The sequence below is a fragment of the Spodoptera frugiperda genome, chromosome 25 (genome assembly GCF_023101765.2).
Source record: "Spodoptera frugiperda isolate SF20-4 chromosome 25, AGI-APGP_CSIRO_Sfru_2.0, whole genome shotgun sequence".
Classification (NCBI taxonomy): Eukaryota; Metazoa; Arthropoda; class Insecta; order Lepidoptera; family Noctuidae; genus Spodoptera; species Spodoptera frugiperda.
The window spans coordinates 4,596,933-4,616,291 of record NC_064236.1 but is presented as its reverse complement, the minus strand read 5'-3'; the positions used below and the strand labels follow the sequence as shown (position 1 = coordinate 4,616,291).

The following is a 19,359-nucleotide window of genomic DNA, read 5'->3' as shown; positions in this document are numbered from 1 at the left end:
ACACATTCTGTACGAGCTGTCTTACCTTGTCAAGTTACAAGGTAAGATATTTTTTATTTTATGAATATAGGTAGAATGTTTCGTTATATTATTTTGAACATGAGGTTAAATCAAAATCCAAGATGGCGCCGACAAGATTTGCCAACTTTCCGTCATGGGTGTCATTTTCATGGTTTTCGGGGTCGCTTATAGCGAATATGAAGTCAAAATTAAAATCCAAGATGGCGCCGACAAGATTTGCCAACTTTCCATCATGGGTGTCATTTTCATGGTTTTCGGGGTCGCTTATAGCGAATATGAAGTCAAAATTAAAATCCAAGATGGCGCCGACAAGATTTGCCAACTTTCCATCATGGGTGTCATTTTCATGGTTTTCGGGGTCGCTTATAGCGAATATGAAGTCAAAATTAAAATCCAAGATGGCGCCGACAAGATTTGCCAACTTTCCATCATGGGTGTCATTTTCATGGTTTTTGGGGTTGTTTATAGCGAATATGGAGTCAAAATCAAAATCCAAGATGGCGCCGACAAGATTTGCCAACTTTCCGTCATGGGTGTCATTTTCATGGTTTTCGGGGTCGCTTATAGCGAATATGAAGTCAAAATTAAAATCCAAGATGGCGCCGACAAGATTTGCCAACTTTCCATCATGGGTGTCATTTTCATGGTTTTTGGGGTTGTTTATAGCGAATATGGAGTCAAAATTAAAATCCAAGATGGCGCCGACAAGATTTGCCAACTTTCCATCATGGGTATCATTTTCATGGTTTTCGGGGTCGCTTATAGCGAATATGAAGTCAAAATTAAAATCCAAGATGGCGCCGACAAGATTTGCCAACTTTCCATCATGGGTGTCATTTTCATGGTTTTCGGGGTCGCTTATAGCGAATATGAAGTCAAAATTAAAATCCAAGATGGCGCCGACAAGATTTGCCAACTTTCCATCATGGGTGTCATTTTCATGGTTTTCGGGGTCGCTTATAGCGAATATGAAGTCAAAATTAAAATCCAAGATGGCGCCGACAAGATTTGCCAACTTTCCATCATGGGTGTCATTTTCATGGTTTTTGGGGTTGTTTATAGCGAATATGGAGTCAAAATCAAAATCCAAGATGGCGCCGACAAGATTTGCCAACTTTCCGTCATGGGTGTCATTTTCATGGTTTTCGGGGTCGCTTATAGCGAATATGAAGTCAAAATTAAAATCCAAGATGGCGCCGACAAGATTTGCCAACTTTCCATCATGGGTGTCATTTTCATGGTTTTTGGGGTTGTTTATAGCGAATATGGAGTCAAAATTAAAATCCAAGATGGCGCCGACAAGATTTGCCAACTTTCCATCATGGGTATCATTTTCATGGTTTTCGGGGTCGCTTATAGCGAATATGAAGTCAAAATTAAAATCCAAGATGGCGCCGACAAGATTTGCCAACTTTCCATCGTGAGTGTCATTTTCATGGTTATTGGGGTCGCTTATAGCGAATATAAAGTGAAAATCAAGTTCAAGATGGCGCCGACATAAATATATTAATTTTTCGACATGAGTGTCATTGTTGTGATTTTTGAGGTCGCTAATATCGAATACGGAGTGAAAATTAAATTCCTAGATAGCGCCAAAAAAGTTTTCTTGGCAGTTTTTTATGGTTTTTGGGTCCGTAATATTAATACTACCAATAATTTTAATATTAATACTAACAGCTGGCGGAAAATTTAGTATTGTTATGAGAATAAATAGTATAAAAGATATGGCGAAAAAGTGCTCATCACGCTGAATATCTTTTCTTAAGAAAGTATATTCAAATCTCTTCAGGTTTGGCTGGGCTGTTAGGAGTCCATGTCAGGGATTCTACATCCTCGATTTTCGTATGTCGCCAACAAGTGCTCATCACGCTGAACAACTTTTCTTAAGAAAGTATATTCATATCTCTTCAGGTTCAGCTGGGTTGTTAGGAGTCCATGTCAGGGATTCTAGATCCTCGATTTTTGCATGTCGCCAAGAAGTGCTCATCACGCTGAACATATTTTCTTAAGAAAGTACCTATATTCAAATCTCTTTAGGTTTGGCTGGGCTGTTAGGAGTCCATGTCAGGGATTCTAGATCCTTGATTTTCGCATGTCGCTAAAAAGTGCTCATCACGCTGAACAACTTTTCTTAAGATAGTATATTCATATATCTTCAGGTTCATCTGGGCTGTTAAGTGTCCACGTCAGGGATTCTAGATCCTCGATTAATTTCTACGAGGTATTAATTTGCCACCGGTCCTTGATAAGTCTACAAAGTTTGAACGAAATCGGTCCGTTTAAAATGGGTAAAAATCGAGTTGGAAGAGGTTGGTTACATAGAAACATACAAACTAACAAACACACATATATACATTCTTTACATATGAAACTAAATAAAAGCATGTAAAAAGTTAGTTTTGCGTTGGCACCATTTGATTTTTGATTTCGAACGTTTACTTTCCGAAAACTATGAAAATGACACCAATCGAATAATCCGAACCCAAATTCGGCACACTTGGCTCTTGTCGTCCGTAAGTCACATCCAATAGAATTGAATTGAACATCAGATAACACAAAACATTTGAGTCTACGCACGCACTAAACAAAATAAAAATATTAAAAAAGAAAGTCAGAAAATATTCAAACTTTCAAAGTATCAAGTTCATTTTGTCATAATTTCCGCAGCTATCCGTGCGTATGTGTGTATTGTCGAGAGTCGTGTCAATGTAGTGATGCGATTCCATACCTGTCAATTATGAGAACGCGTCCTTAAGCAAGCGTGATGATTAATGATTCTTTGAAGTTATGTTGTAGAGGCTAACGAAGGTGATGAAGACAAGAGGATCTTACTTGCCAACAGCAAGGAAGTCGTCGACAACAACTCTGTCCGGCTCGAACATTTTCCCGCATTGTACCTTCGTTTCCATCCATACCTCATTTAACTTCAGCGTCAGGTAATGGGAGCAAAGTACTAATATCACCTGCGGACGGATACTATAATTAGGTATCATAAAAAAGAAACAAATCTATCAGTTATTCATCACTGCACTGCAGAAAAGATAGGCAGGTAGCTGACGTCACAAATATTTACTGCTAAGCTTAGCTTACTTAATATAATTTTCGAGGTGGCCGACTTCGAACTCATTAAAGCAGTAGGATTAGCAAAGCACACAATATTATCTACAAAATGCAGTAGGTAGTAGTAAAGAAGATAAAAACACACTTCATCTTCCAAAGCCAGCTTGATGTTCTTGTACAAGTTATACGCGTCATCTGCTAGTTTTACTCTGTCGTTTAGGTCTTCGGACAGCATATGCAATAAAGCGAAGGCCTGCAACCAACAGATGTCATGGTTACCATCTTATTGGTGTATAATGTCACTCTTAACAAACAAGCAAATAAATCAAGTGTGAGTCATTATTCAAGTTTGTGCATACTGACTGCACGAATACAAAATTGGTGCAGCTGGTCAACTGGCTGATGTATATGTCGTTGGGCTGTATGGGACACCGCACGAGACTAATCTTTGTGTGATGTTCCGGACCTGGGTATGGTGTATGTGGATGAACAGATGTTTCCTGATTATGACAAGACCAATCAGCCCCAGCACCTGGGGCCTTAGTCTGTTATTACAATTGTATTAGTATGATCGACAATTTTTTGGTGCGGGAGGTACGGAGCTATGTAGGTTGTATAGCTTCGTCCCTCTTGCACTGCTCAATGATCGACCATTCTGACACAATTGTAATAGTAGAGTAGCCCCTGGTATATGTTGTACTTCAGAAGAAAATAACACAAGATTTAAGTACCCACAAAATCGTTCTTAAATCCTAACCTTCGACATGCAGGAACCAGCCATGTCCTCCGCGGCGAAGCACAAAGGGGGACTATGATTGACGGCGTAAAATTCATCTGTGTTATTTAGCTCGTTACGGACATCTTCCGACATGATTGGGTGATCCAACTCTGTTGAAAACATTACATATTAAGAAGGGTTGGTGTAACACCATTTCTACTCTTCCCACAAAAACCTCAAAAACCCAAAATGAACTTACGACGCGTTATTCTGGAAGTCTCTAGGGAAGAACCCTCGACTTGTGATAGTTATGATAATGATGATATCGACCCTTCTAATCTGCAGTAAGTCCGAAAATGACCAACCTTCTATTATTCCATATTCATTAAGTTTTACTCCTAAAGAACGACATCCTTCACGAAACACTGATGCCAGCAGGGTCGCGATTGTTGCACCGCGTTGCACTACGTTTGGGTACTGAAAATATAATGCCATAATATGCGTGCTGTTTGAAAGTGATAGAAAAGTTGAGTTGTCTTTAAAATTGTATGTTATTGGAATTCTCTTATCTTTGTTCAGAAAGTCAAATGGTTCTTAGGTGTATTAATTTCCAATTATACGTGGACCTACTACTTGTAATAGGGTGCATATCTACCGTGGCACGCGTTACAAGCGTTACAAGAGGATAGTTATCTATGCAAAACACTGCTTTCACCAAGTGTCCGTTGAAAACTAATCGTTGGCTGCACGATTACCATTGATTCTATCATTTCATAGAACTGGGTACCAGTAACGACCATTTTCTCTTTAAGAATTAATTGAATTTTTGGTCGAGGTTGGCCTTCGAAAGTTTGTTTTACACGACATTGCATCGATTCAGGTGTACTAAGTCAACACCTAGTAAGTCTACACATCTTAGTCAACATCTAAAAAAATGGCTAAGTTAAATGATAAAATGCACAGAAACAGAAATGAAACAGCTTAGTACAATTTCCTATCTAACTAGATCCAATAAATTACACAAATACTAACTAAAATCAGGCATATGCTAAACTAATTGCCTTATACCCTTCACTTGCCAGTGGCCTACTCTAAGTTCCTGATCAGATTTGAGGGTTACCGCATTAGAGGCTCCAAGATTGGCTCGCCATGATACCAGCTGGCCGACTGCATCGCCGGCGCGAGCGATGTCGCATACCACCGCTAGTGCTATACATTGAACGGCTGGTCGAGTCATCTGGAATGAAAGAAAACCTCCAAAATTGGAGGTCATCAGGTGGTAATTAGATTTACATGTACCTAATTTACTTCGATATCAATAAAATCGTGCTATCCATTAGGAAAACTAAAGCAAAGTTTTGTGAATCGAATTAGATCCCGTTGTTTTTGCACGAATTTGTGAAGTTACAAAAAGTAAAAAAGGATGTACGGAATAATTTCCTGTATAGACAACACAACTGTCCAACCGTCACGCATGTATTGTGTCAGATTAGTTTAAATGGATACGTATCACGCCGTCCGTTCCAACGGTTGTCTCGCATCCTCAGCTCAGTAGGCAACAGCAACCGACAGGAGCCAGTGGGTCTCAAACTATAACAGCTATGCTACGAGAGATTTCACAAAAACGAAATGCATGGAAATTATAGTTGAAGAACAGATAAGAAGGGGTAAACTGCACAAGTTATACAATAAGTATCAATCGTGGTGTGCTAATGAATATAATTATTTCGACATTTACGGCCCATTCACACAAATTAAGATGTGTTGACAATTAATCATTCATTTATAACACGACAGCAAGAAGAAGTACCTATTCAGTAGGTAGGTGTTTAATAAGTATCCATCTGAGTAGACAAACTAGGAGATATGACCTGGAGACAATACTATGGAACTATGGAATAGAGAAAGATAGCAAAGATACTATAGACAGATTTCAGATCTTGGGTTTTCCTGGTATCCTTTCTATGAAAGGTGGCGTGACATTTATCCACACAGTTGAGCACCACAATAAAAAGATACAAAAAGAAATAGTCACCAACGACCACCATTTACTCCAATTGAATAGACCAAGTAGGAAGTCACGACTTCCCTGGTGAATGCACGCGACTCCTTCATGTCGATATTAATAGTGCTGTCCGTTGGTATGAACTAAACGAATCGCCAGTGCCCCCTTGTCCAGACTACAACATGATTGCATCCCGCAATTACAAGATATTGAGAATAGATATTAGTGTACGCATAAATCAAACCTTATGTGAAAGTGCTTCAACACTTTAGCTCCTTAAATATATTTCAAATGAACAGTTGTGCGGATTTGTACTGTAAAATCCATTCAGATTTATTTCAGATAACTGTGCAGACTTAGTTAATTTGTAGCATAAAATATAGAGTGCGTTTCTTGCGCACGATTAAAATGACCTGGGTGAAACATGTTATTGATTTGTGATTTGATTTAGTAATAACTATCGAGAAACATACTAAATTAACTAAAAGCAACGATTTACTCAAGTAAATATTCTGAGAATAAAGTTCTACTAGTTTCTAGTCATAGAGGGATTCTTCATTATGAGTAACGTGCACAGACGAGGTGACGCCGCGCAGCCTACTGAAACGCTGACCGAAAGTGCTGTTCTCAGAATATTTAAGTGAGTAAACCATTGTTTTTAGTTAATTTAGAAATTGTGTTATGTTTCTGACAAGTATGACCGATTTTCACAAAATAAAAAAACTGGCCAAGTGCGAGTCGGACTCGCTCATGAAGGGTTCCGTAAATTAAGTAGATGACATAATATAAAAGTTGTAAAATAACTTGGTTTTACATAGTGTTTGTATGAACGACAAAGTTATATTTGCGGTTTTTGAAAATGTTTTATTTCTTAAAAACTAATAATGATATCTGGTTCAAACCAATTTTCGTTGTTAGTTTCCATTGAAATCTACAGCATATATTTTTTTCAGTTTTCTCACTCTCTTATTTTAAAAGTTAGAGGGGGGGGGACACATTTTTCCACTTTGGAAGCGTCTAACTTTCAAACGATTGATTTTGACGAAAAGTGGTTTTAGGAACCTTAATGTCTTTTTTAAAGACCTATCCATAGACACCCATCACGGATATGTAAGCTGAAAAAAAAATTTTTTGAATCAGTTCCATGTATGGAGTGCCCCCCTTTAATTTTTAAATTTATTATTTTTTATTCAAAATTCTAATAGCGGTTACCGAAATACACCATCTTACAAAGTTTCAACTATGTAGGCCCAACAGTTTCGGAAATAAAATGTCACAGACATACGGACGGACGGACGGACGGACAGACAGACATGACGAATCTATAAGGGTTCCGTTTTTTGCCGTTTGGCTACGGAACCCTAAAAATAAAGATAGTATCATGAAATTATAACGCACAGAGTTTTATGTGAAAAGTCGAGGATCTAACTCGTGTACAATGCTGCCTCGTGTGCCATAGAACAATCATAATAACAAACATTATAAATTACTAACATTCTTACCAACACTAACGACACCAAAAGTATCTACAAGTTTCTAAATCTAATCGCTAAACATTATCTCGTTCAAGTAACACTGTTCGATTAACCTACACCCTTTTTTTTTTTTTTTTTTAGGGTGGAAAATCATCCAATGACTTCTCCCGCGAGGCGAGGCGCGGCGAGGCGAGAGGGAGTGTCAGACTCTTACTGACTAAAAACCACCCCGTTCCTACTCCTGCCCGTCGAGCCGGAGCCCCGGTAAACCCGCTAGGTTGTCCGCAGCTCCGGATTAGGCATTAACCTACACCCTACAATCACATTAAATAAAAGCAGAGCCCGATATTGAATTCTTGGCATAAACTGCTATTTGTGAAGGAAATATAAATCAAAATACTCAGTTATTCTTATAATTAGAGAACTGAGAAGGTCGTAAAATTTCTCTCGGCTAGCGCTGCAGCAGCGCAGGTACCGATTAGCATAATTTCACTAATTTACTTACCGTAATAATGTCCAGTAACTTGTATATGCCGTCGTTGCGAACAAACTTTTCTCTGTAATCCTTGTTCCATATAATCGCTTCCCAAATGAAATTCAGTAGGGATACTAGCCATCTGTAACCAATATTATTAAGGAGCTTTTTTTAAGGGGGAAATCATTCAATGACTTCAGTGTCAGACTCCTACTGACTAAATTCAATTTCTTGACTGCCGCATTGGTAAACTACGAGCTAAGTATGTAAAGCTTTTATAACTCATGCGTGATAATACGTTAGGGTTCATAACAACAACTTATTTAAAAAAGTACAACATCATCATTATCATCAGTCGGAAGAAGTTTGCTACAGTACCGAGGCTGCCCTTTAGATAATGCGATTTAATATTTAGGTAGCTACATCTGTAGCACTTTCAACCCACCTATCACTAACAATATAGTGCTTATCAAGTGAATATAAGACAACATCGATCATCTTCCTCGCGAGCGAGTTGACAGAATTAGGCCACTTAATGTTGGGGTAGACACAGCAGGTTACAGTCTCCTTCATATGTGCAGAGCTGGTCAGCATCCGCAGCGACAGAGCGAGGACCGCCTGACTTCTTTCCACTGGCGGTAACTTCTGTTCTATGAGAGTTTTGCAGAGATCTACGTAGAAGAATTTTAAAAGAAGTTGATAGATAGACTAACAGTCAGTTGCAGGAACGATCATTAAATTTTTAAAGTGACTTTAAATATTAATGAAGCTTTAAAGTGTTGCACAAAGAAGTATTTCTATCTCATTTTAATGCCGGATTAACTTTAATTAAAGAAACGTCAAATCGGGACTTTAGCCTATTTTTTACGTTGCACAAAACGTCATTAGCGCTAAAGGAGCATTAAATTGACAGTTTGGGGCTATAATTTTTAATGCCTAGTCAAACATCCATTAAACTTGTTATTAAACTCTCAATTCTTTTGTAAATAGTGCTAGTAATATTTTTTTACTTTATTACAGTATGATTTATAATGTCTCTTTCAAGCCTATCATCTTTATTCGCTCCTTCCACGACGACGTCGTGTACCAGATAGGATAAATTTATTTGAAAAACATGACGGAGAAGAGTTTCGTGTGAGATACAGGATTTCTAAAGCTTTACGCATTTGCGAAATACTCAATTTAGAAACTGAAACTCGAAGAAATAAAGCTATTGATGGCCTCACATAGTTATTGATACTAGTGGCCGCCTAGTGGTCGAAATTCGACCATATACGATTTAATTTACAATACCACTTAACATACGTTCAAGGATAATTTTTATTTAACGAATTGCTATTCGTTTTGTAAAATTCAAATTAATATATTCCGGCGCATCATGAATAATCAAACCTCTTCATTATATTAACCTCCTTCAATGAGAAACCTCTTTTCATTTCTTTTTCTTTTAATATCATCGCAATGTCTGTCAATTTGACGTTTTGTCAAATACGAAAGGGGAAGGTGGGGGAATTAGGAACACTTAACTTAAAAGGCAAAAAACAGTATTTTCTCTTAAAAAAGGAATCAACTTTTATTACTTAAAAACATTATTTATCTGTCTGCTTATAACGGAAAAAATATTTTTTCATTTCATGACACATATCACACACGTAACTTTTGCTGGTCTCTCTGGAAGTGCATTGCACATGTACCCAAAGCTTTATCGTGGTCATGTGAATCTGATATTTGAACTGGTGGTGTCTGGTTCAGTCTGGCTGCATCAACGTCATGCCTCATCTAAAAAAATGTATTGTAATAGAAATATAAAAACAAATTGTAAATATGAACGTTCCCAATTACCCGCCACCCACCGTTCCTAATTACCGGCAGTCGATAATTTGAATAAAAATGGTCGCGACCTTCGATAGCATTATAAGTGAATCCTATAACACGTAAAATTTTAAAACGGGTTATCCATGAAATAAACTTACGAAATATGGTGTCATTGTACTCAAAAATATGACATTTGCATCTAATGTATGAAAACACAAAATTTATAACCAAAATGCAATAAAAACATTTTGACTCACCGTGTCAAGATGCGTGCATCCTCCAGTTCCCATTGTCGCTTGCGCACTTAGGGGCGGGGGAAGCATACCTCGAATAGCCGCGAGACGGGATACGGGGAGGGGAAGTGGGACTTATCAACGTGTTCCCAATTACCCGCCGTTCTCAATTACCCTACCTTCCCCTACTATGCATGGTAGTGTGTGTAATGTTTTATTTATTGATTTATTTATTTATTGATTATGAATGTACTTTATAAGCATTATTTATGAAAAATATTAGCGTTCTGCACTTCTCCTACACATAAACTATAAGTGTACCAAATTTTATGCTCCTACGTCCGCGCAATTTTCGTCATATAGATGTTTGTGATTCTTCGCTACTGGATCTACCGAAGATCAGCTTCCTGCCAAACATAGGCCTTCCTTAGGTATTTCCATATCATGCTCGGGGAATAGGTGTATTAAAAGATGTATATACCTTGTTCTTTATAGAGACTGGGTAAATGCTAAAGAAGTGTTAACTATTAAGTAGTTATTTTTAAGAATAAATAAAACGACTTATCTTGTTTTAAATTAATTTATTTTATTATATATTTATTTTACTAAAATACCAAGCCACCGTCACCTGGGGGTAATTCGTACTTCCTCTGTGGGTGCAATATTATACCATTCTTTGGTTAATTCTTTGCTTAAAAAGTTAGTAAAAGGGCGATGCATACTGCCTGAACCAGCCTGTGTTGCATCAGATACCATGGTTAATGAATAATACTGAAAATTCTTTCTACAAAAGGAAAACTCGAGACGAGTCCAATTCTCAATTAATCACAACAATAACAAACACCTGGAAGCTACATTAAATCTTCTCTCTTACAAACGGTGTTACGATACCAATGAAAGATAATTCAACACCACATTAAAGCAATTGATAATATTTTTATCGTAAAAAATTAGGATTTTTCCTAAATACAGAGATGACAGAAACGCTCATGATGACATTATTGACAACTAGGGCTGGTCAATGGTCATGGATTTTATTCCCGCGAACCACAAAGGTTGATACCTATTTTAAATCGGAACACATAATTGAATCGGTTCAGGGAATTAGAAGAAAATTAGATATTTATATGTATTCCACTATTAAGACACCACAAAATACATTTAATAGTAGCTAATTAAAATAACACATATACCTAATCTATTAAATATAGAGATATTTAATCAAATACAAAATATAGATATAGGTATTACGTAAAAAATGTGATTAGCTCTGGAAAAACTCATAACTAAGTCTTAGTTTACAAGTAACTAAGTAGTAACAGATGGTATTGTATTGATTTTTATATTGTCCTTTAACTACATGAAATAAATCGAGTCACGATCGATAAATCGTTATTTTAAAAAATCGGTTTCTTTCGAAGCGGGATTCACATCCTTCCATCCTTAATAACAATTTACATTCAATCAGTTCCACAGAGTATACAAATACTACGTAATCAGTTCATTCAAAATATGTGTTTTAACTTGCAACACTTTTTAATGTCGTCTTTAGTTAAAGTCCCATTAAAGGGACCCGCAACAGTTTTGTGCAACGTCTTTAAATTTAATGGAATATTAGCGATAATGACGGATTAACTAATGTCGATTTTAAAGACAGTTTTCTGCAACTGACTGTAAGTAGGTAATATCTTGTGAAATCATTAAGTGTCCTGTATCGTTAGCGGATTAGCGGATTTATCTGCAGCAAGACAGGGTTGTGGAAAAAACAGGGTTAAACATATTTCTTACGGTTGTAGTCATTTGGGTCTCAGAAGTTTGCTAATTACCAGTGAATCAAGTGAATTGCAAGAAGTAAAAATAAGATTATCAACGGACGTCAGAAAAAGAAAATCTCATCGACATACCTAGGTGTACCTATTTTCGTTTAACACAAAGGTAGTAAACAGCATCTTACGAATCATTATAACGATCCCGTGCGTATCGTACAGGTCTTGAATGGCTAGATCTCGTTCTGGTTTCCGAGTGTGATAGGTCGCGACCTGCAGCAGCCTGACACACCAGTATAGCACGGAAATCTCATACGGACTTTCCGAGTACCATTCGATGTACCACATTATTCTGAAATGAGAAAGAAGTAAATTCATCAGGCATTTTACACAATGCAAAGAACAGAGAACACATACACGGGACACTGTCACTGGGGTAAATCCTTACTTGTTGACTTTTTCAACGTCATAACTCGATAGTCCTATTGGGTATCCAAATTTAAAAGTGGCTTAACGCATGGTGAAGTTTGTTTTAGATGTAGTATAGTAGTGTGATGACACTAGATCATTGGCTCTAAATAACTGCAAATATAATGACGAGAGCTACCTTTTTAAATCCATGAACTTAGTCCTAGTGAACTTATAGGAATCTAAAAATAAGTCAAAAGTGCTAGCAATCTCTAACATACCTTCTAATCAGCCCATAGTCCCTCACCCACTTGGGGTCACACATGGGTATCGCACAGACCAGGGCCTGGAGCGCAGTCTTGCGTAGTTCAGCAAAGAGAGGCGGTGACCAATGTGCACGGAGGTGACACAGACCAGGGTCCAGAAGGTATATGATGCCGAGGAGCCAGTATCGTGATTGCATCATCTGAAATGTAGAACTGTATGTGATGTTTTCTAAATTAAAATTGGTTTCAGAGTTTACAGTGTTGGAATGGGCTAGAAGAGCTTAATAAATGACATTGATTGTGTTTGATTTTATTAACTTTTACATGGCGGCCAGTCAGCTATAACGTTACTACTCTTTAGTTCAATTAACGCATAAATAAAAGCACTAAGTTCACGGATTTATAAGGAGTCATTGGATGATTTTCCCCCTTAAAAAAAAAGCTCTCGTCATTATTTATTTTCAGTTATTTAAAGCCGATTGATTGCACTTATGATCTAGTGCCATCACGTCATCGGTCTACTATACTGCATCTAGTATACCTATACATTTGTGTGATTGAAAAAATAAAATTATTCCAGCTATGGCTGTGAAGGTATTTGCTTCAAAAATACACACATGTTTATGTCTTGTACAAGAAATTAGAAAAATTACTTGACATACTTACGAACTTATTATAAGGGAACGTTTTCAGCAAATCAACCACAAAGAAAATGAGTATCTTCTTAAACTGGACGTCTTGTTGTTTCGTTGTGAAGTTGACGGTCGCAGTCCAATCTTTCCTTGGAGGCAACTCGGTGAGCACCGACAGGGATATGATGTCTGCGGACATCAACATACCATACATCAATAAACAACTTATACTTCTACATATAAGCTAAACTTACTAAATTAAATAAGCTAAGCTTTCAATGAGGTCAGCATATGTTCATATGTGGCATAAAACATGCCTACAACAACTGCTGTGGCTTTATTCGATGCCTAATTAGTAAAGTGCCGTAGTGGAATTATAAATGCAATTTCGAAGTAAAATCTAGAGACGAATTTTCGATTGATTGAATTGAGGAGGCTTGTAATTCTTTTGATATAAAACAGTTACTTAACGAGGTATTGGTAGCTGTGGATCTTGCTAAAGCTTTAAAGAGAAAAAACGAGTCATTTATTCTGTGTCAATTATTTTCTGACACAAACCTCTAGTGTGAGATGATTAGTTGAGTTTGTGTGGCAATACGCTCACATTCTAGAAGTGTCATGTCATGTTGTAAAAAATGCGCTTTCGGGGCTTTATAAAACTGATTATGTAGCCAATAACGATGATTATGATTATTTTTAAGATCATTTCGTAATGTAATAGTGTTCTGGATGAATCAAATTCGTCAGTTTCGACGGGACACGGTTGAACGACGTCCATTCTTAAAGCAATGCAATTACATCCGACGGAAGTGAAAGTATTGGAATTATGGCGGCTGTGGACCACTAATGGAACCGTTTTGACATTCAATAACACCATTGATACAATATTGTACTGATCTATTGTTATTTCTTATATTGTGTTGTTTAAGAGAAAAAATGACATTTATTTTCTTTTTTAGTCTCAGTGCGTCCTATTACGCTTGTATTATCAATCACTCATTCACAATTTATTACTCTTGATTCGTACAATATATTTCTTTACGTACGTAAGGTTATAAGGTAAAAAATAATTATACTATTTATCTTAATTTTTTTATGATAAAAGACAGTTTGCTATTTCAAAATGGTTAATTATATAAAGATAAATGCGACAGATCGGATCATCTAACAGTCGTTTTCATGACACATTATTAATGCCATTATCTTCAAAAAACGCCTTGTCTGATGTGATGATGATGAATCATTATAATAAAGAAGTTCTAGCATGTGTCACTGACCTCCCATCAATATAGAAGAGAATAGAAGTAGACGTTCTCCGTAGATATTGTTTAAAACTGCCGCAATCACGGTTAGAGTGATTCTTTCATGTCGATGCTCCCGCGCACGACACTCGTATCGATACGCCCAGATGAAACATCTGTCGAAAATGGAGTCAAAATCAGAGAAATAAGATCAAATAAGTTGTTTTGAATGTCAAATACCAAAAAATATTGTGTCTGTCTCATGGTCAAACTGCGTATGTTCCTATGTGTAGATTTATACGTAAAATAATGAACAAGACGAGATAAGAGATCAAAATACTGATCGAGTCTGTACTCTGTACCCAAATGTCTTTTACAAAAGGAACAATTTCCAAATTATCCTTAGTAACAAGTTATTAATTATATCCATTTGGCGCCACAAACAAGAATACAAAAATTCTATACAATTTATTACGATTGCCATCGAGTACGAGTACCAGGGTACCATAATAATTAAACGGCATATAATTATGAGTGGTGAGGAGGTATCGGTGCCCTGCCAATCCTTATAACATTAACCTTTTAGCCGCCTTTCTCGAGTCGATGGGAGGACTGCGTGGCCTATTGACTCAGATACTGGTGGACATTGAATGAAAAAATGGTATCCCGTGTGTACCTTTATCATTTGAACTGTGAAGTATCTTAATATATGGCGATACTTACACAGAGAGGGTAATAAAATGATAAACGTTTTGATAATTTGTCAGTCGTATGTCATAATGGGAGAATAAGGCCTTAACTGAACACAATTCCAAATTGTGCTATCACTGACAATTTCTAAAATTAGATACAAATCCCAATAGCACTTTGTCCGACTCAAACGTAACACCTCTTGCATCGGTTACAAATACAACTGATTACTCGATGAACGAGGCAACCTGTTATTAGCTGATATTACGAATAAGCAGTAATTGGTTACGTGTCCGCTTCGTGTCTCAAGGGCTATAGTGAGAACGTGCAGCGACTATTCTCAGGTACCTTTTGAATTGGTTCACTACTGACATCTTCACATCACATAGTCCCATTTTATACAAAACTAGCGGAACCTCGTAAACGTTTGTTTCGCCTTGGTTTTTTATTAGTTCACATATATACATTAGCACTGGTGGAAACGGACTTAGCTATGCTATGTTTTTTATATTGAAAGATGCGTGCTATGGCTCGCTTCCCTACTATCAACACATCGCATACTCGAGTTGCGCATCGTCCTCGCACAGTTAGTTTGCGGCGGCGCATCTTTATAGCACATATTACTACATAGCTTAGTATCAGTGGAAACCATCACATTGTTCACAGCTTACCTATTACATCTTCGTAGCATAGCTACATAGCACATCTCTAGTGGAAAAACACACTTACCGTAAATAATCTAACTAAGTATCTATGTACTAAGTAATATTAACTAAACACACAAACCTTTGTGCATAACAATCCGGGCATGGCAGTTGCGATTTGAACTTGGGATTTTTGTCCAAATATTCTTTAGTTGTTTTAACAAGGACAAGCAGTATTGTGAGAGTCGTGGTCATGTTCACGCTACTCTCGCCTGTGGGCACGTAATGTTACAACAATTATACTATAGGCTAAATAAGTAAACACTGCGACAAAAACTCATTTGTTCCAGTTGATAACCAATGATATCCCCGGGGGTCACTATTGACCCACAAACAGACATTGTTAATATTATTTTTATTATATTTGCTTTGACGATCAAAAATGCCTTCCTGGTCTATTTGAAATAAATAATTTTGACTTTGACTTTGACTCAAAAACCAAGTAAATATGAGAATTTTACACAGACAGATATGTGGCTGAGTAGGTAATTAAATATCTACTGATAAGATATCTACTGATGCAATCTCAGTTCCTTCCATCTCATGACGGGGCGGTAAATAGACGAAACCGGAGTAAAGTCAAGCGCAAGATCCCTATGTACTTCCTGAGCTATGATAAAACGTTGATTGAACTTTTATTGAAAGAAATCATTACGAAAAACTGATAAAAGGACAGCAATTCTTTGCCCGACCCGGGAATTGAACCCGAGACCCGTTGCCCAGCAGTCGCACTTGTGACCTTCCTTGACCAATGAGGCCGTCTCAACTTTAGTCTATTCCCTTACCAGTGACTATAGTCTTCGTTTTAATTTAGTTCTAAAAGAGTTGGTCAGAGTTCAGTCTTAAATTATTATCAAAGGAAATGTGAACGGTGTTTATTCCCAGTTACTTCCGTTGGTTTGACAAGCAATATGGTTTATTTTATTTCATCATCTATTTATATTTACTGCTTTTAAGAATACAGAAAACGGAAACTCTGGACAATAGGTTAAATGAAATTTTCAAAACATTTTTGATGCACAAAACACCTGTGTACTTATATCTAAGAATTGTATTGCATCATCAAGTTTCCTTTATTTCATAAATAACAGGAACTGAAAATATCCCTATAGTTATAATAACACTAGTGTCTGCCAACGGCTTCACCCGCATTTTGGTCACAGAATATATATACCCTAAAGAGGGATTTTGGTGGGATAAAACATACCACAATCTAGGTAGATTCGGAATTTCGATTTGGAACAAATCTGTTCCAAATTACATCCCGATCTCTTCAGCCGTTTTGAGTAATAAATACTTGTGTGTTAATTAAATAATTGAGTGACAACCTCGCTTAACTTAAAACTTTCGCATTTACAATATAGGTATGTAAGATTACAAACTATCATTTTTAAGCCCTTTGTTACTCTAGAGCTGCGGACTACCAAGCGAGTTACCGGGGCTTTGGCTCTAAGAGCATGAGTAGGAATTTTTAGTCAGCAAGAGTCTGATACTCCCTCTCACCTCGCCTAAGGCAGGAGAAGTCATCGGATGATTTTCCCCCCTCAAGAAAGCCTTCCTTATTTCACTCTTACCTAATTTCACGGTAGGATCATGACAATCCACAGGATTAATGTCGTAACTCTCCAGGTGCCTGTTGGGGAAATAAGGATTAAACCGATAGAATATGTTTTCCAAAATATTCTCTTTCATCATTTCTATACCTGAAAATAAAAAAAAAGTATCAATAGGTAAATTCAATTCAAAATTATTCCTCTAAAACATAAGAAAATGTATCACTTAAATGGATTAACACTATTAACAGTCAAATACTCCGACGTGACTAAATTTTAAGACGCTGTCAAGAATAGTTACGATAGAAAGATAAATATCTTTAAAGATAAACAACATAAAATTGAGTAGCTTTCCAATATTTGGGCGTAAGTCTCGATCATGGCAAGACAGCATTTCAAAAGACTTTGATAATATGACATAATGAGGAAATTGCAAAACACAAAAAACACAGCATTAGTTCATAGTAGGAATGTTCTCTAAAAATACGGAACGCATTATTAAACCACCCACAATTTATATTAAATACAAGATCCCTATCCAATCTTCAACCCAGTTTCTGTTGGCAGACATGGCAGTTAATAGAAAGTTAACAATAAGGAGGTGATCAAAAACAGGACAGCTTGAATATTTATCATTGGTTAAGCAGCTATTGTCAGGCGGTGGAAAATAATTGGCTATAAAATGTTTTCTAGGCTAGGAAGAAAATGATAGTTTATGAATATGAGATGACAATAATACTTATAGTAGCCGCTGTCCAGTTTATTATGGAACAAGTTTATGTATCGACCCCGATCGTATCGTCTGCTTCGGAAGATAATTCATGATTGGATGCTAGTTACAGCTACATTGTATTTGATGTTCTATAAATATTGTGGCGACGCATGACATGACAAGTGACAGATGTCAGAAGTCACACAGACGATCGACAAGCAAATCGACCATGACGTCATAAATCCTACATCGCACATATGAAGTTTACATGTGAATAAAAATTGATAGAAAATCCCAACGAACAACAGTAGGCTGATAGCCCGCAAGGTCACCTGGCCTGGTCGGAAGAACTTTACGTCCTTTTCTTAGGGAACTTTAGGCTCAGTTCTCTAAAATTGGAATGACGTTTTTAACATTCTGCTAATTTAATTTGGGATAACATTGTCATAGGGCAACGTAAAATTGTGCTATATAGTGTTACTAGCTACTTCCGCGCGGTTTCACCCGCTCTGCTCGGTTCCTATTAATTGTAGCGTGATGTTTTATAGCCTATAACCTTCCTCGATAAATGCGCTATCTAACACAAAAAGAATTATTTAAATCGGACCAGTAGTTCCTGAGATTAGCGCGTTCAAACAAACAAACAAACAAACAAACTCTTTAGCTTTATAATATTAAGTATAGATATTAAGTATAGATTAGCTAGCTAAGTCTGCCTACACGTGAGAAATATTAAACAAGTTAAGAGTTATATCACCAACATCCTTACTATAAACACTTTCTTCAATATACCACACGTGAAATTTTGCACGGAAGTTGAGAAAGAAATTTCATAAATTCCCACAGAAACAGGAAAACCAATTTGTCTCTTTAGTGTCTTTACTTAATCTACAAATCGAAATAAACGTACAATTCTCCGCCGTATCATAAGCAAGAAGAATTGAGATCTCCAAAAATATGGGGAATTTGTGTGAGTTGGCGATGGCCATCATCCTGACGGTGGTCTGACGGAGTACCGGAGCTGCTGCAGCCATGGTATGTCGCAGTTGAACCGTCCCCTGTCCTCTCAGCTTATCTGGAGCCGTCAGGTGCCAGATCATGGCACCAGCTACTATATCGAAGAGTGTGTCATCGTCCACATCTATTAAGAGGAAACCTGGAACAAAAATTTGGAAGTTGTTAATAGAAATTGTAATTAAAATGTTTTCTTTCCATTGGAGAAGAGATTTCGTAGAACAACTTGTGCATTGTCAATGTCATCAATATTGTCGAAATTATTCATTGATACTGTAGAAATTAATGGTATATAAATACTATTTTAGGGTGAGTTTCTTTCAAAGACGATGAGGATTCCTAAGTGTTTAGATGAGTGTATCATTAGTGTTATAACTTACAATAGTTTAAACAGTACTTTATTATTATTATTTTTTTATTTAAACGTGGCCCCACAAACGGATTTTCTTCTGTGTCATGGATTTTTACAAACATATTAGTTCACATATAACACCTAAACCCGAAACAACAATTTCTGGATTACACAAAGAGTTGTTCCGTGCGGGAATCGAAACCTCTAAACGCTACGCGG

The 19,359-nt window shown here is 36.9% G+C and overlaps 2 protein-coding genes and 1 long non-coding RNA gene across 4 annotated transcripts in view; 2 read left to right on the top strand and 1 right to left on the bottom strand.

Moving 5' to 3' along the window:
• LOC118263576 (uncharacterized) overlaps window positions 1-19,359 on the bottom strand; it is a 34,453-nt gene that overhangs the window by 6,007 nt on the left and 9,087 nt on the right. The window contains exons 4-17 of the mRNA XM_035575651.2: window positions 18,685-18,930; window positions 17,084-17,212; window positions 15,592-15,721; window positions 14,152-14,291; window positions 12,909-13,063; window positions 12,258-12,442; window positions 11,757-11,920; window positions 8,200-8,425; window positions 7,785-7,896; window positions 4,920-5,036; window positions 4,165-4,276; window positions 3,839-3,969; window positions 3,227-3,334; window positions 2,854-2,984 (exon numbers count right to left, since the gene is read on the bottom strand). Coding sequence (XP_035431544.2) covers window positions 2,854-2,984; window positions 3,227-3,334; window positions 3,839-3,969; window positions 4,165-4,276; window positions 4,920-5,036; window positions 7,785-7,896; window positions 8,200-8,425; window positions 11,757-11,920; window positions 12,258-12,442; window positions 12,909-13,063; window positions 14,152-14,291; window positions 15,592-15,721; window positions 17,084-17,212; window positions 18,685-18,930 — 2,086 coding nt within the window. The remainder of the gene's footprint in view (window positions 1-2,853; window positions 2,985-3,226; window positions 3,335-3,838; window positions 3,970-4,164; window positions 4,277-4,919; window positions 5,037-7,784; window positions 7,897-8,199; window positions 8,426-11,756; window positions 11,921-12,257; window positions 12,443-12,908; window positions 13,064-14,151; window positions 14,292-15,591; window positions 15,722-17,083; window positions 17,213-18,684; window positions 18,931-19,359) is intronic.
• Window positions 1-19,359, top strand: part of LOC126912392 (uncharacterized) — an 86,971-nt gene that overhangs the window by 62,120 nt on the left and 5,492 nt on the right. The gene's annotated exons all lie outside the window — the stretch shown is intronic.
• LOC126912388 (uncharacterized) lies at window positions 69-2,480 on the top strand. 2 transcript variants are annotated; one of them, XM_050704228.1, is made up of 2 exons: window positions 69-1,932; window positions 2,181-2,480. In XM_050704228.1, the coding sequence occupies exon 1, from the start codon at window positions 155-157 to the stop codon at window positions 1,520-1,522; it is 1,368 nt and encodes a 455-aa protein (XP_050560185.1). In that variant the 5' UTR covers window positions 69-154; the 3' UTR covers window positions 1,523-1,932; window positions 2,181-2,480. The 2 variants fall into 2 exon arrangements, with proteins under 2 accessions (XP_050560185.1, XP_050560184.1); XM_050704227.1 differs by having other exon boundaries at window positions 69-1,810; window positions 2,059-2,479.

What these genes read in the sequence shown, in the direction of transcription:
- LOC126912388 (XM_050704228.1), top strand. Translation starts at nt 155, where the DNA reads ATGGGTGTCATTTTCATGGTTTTCGGGGTCGCTTATAGCGAATATGAA.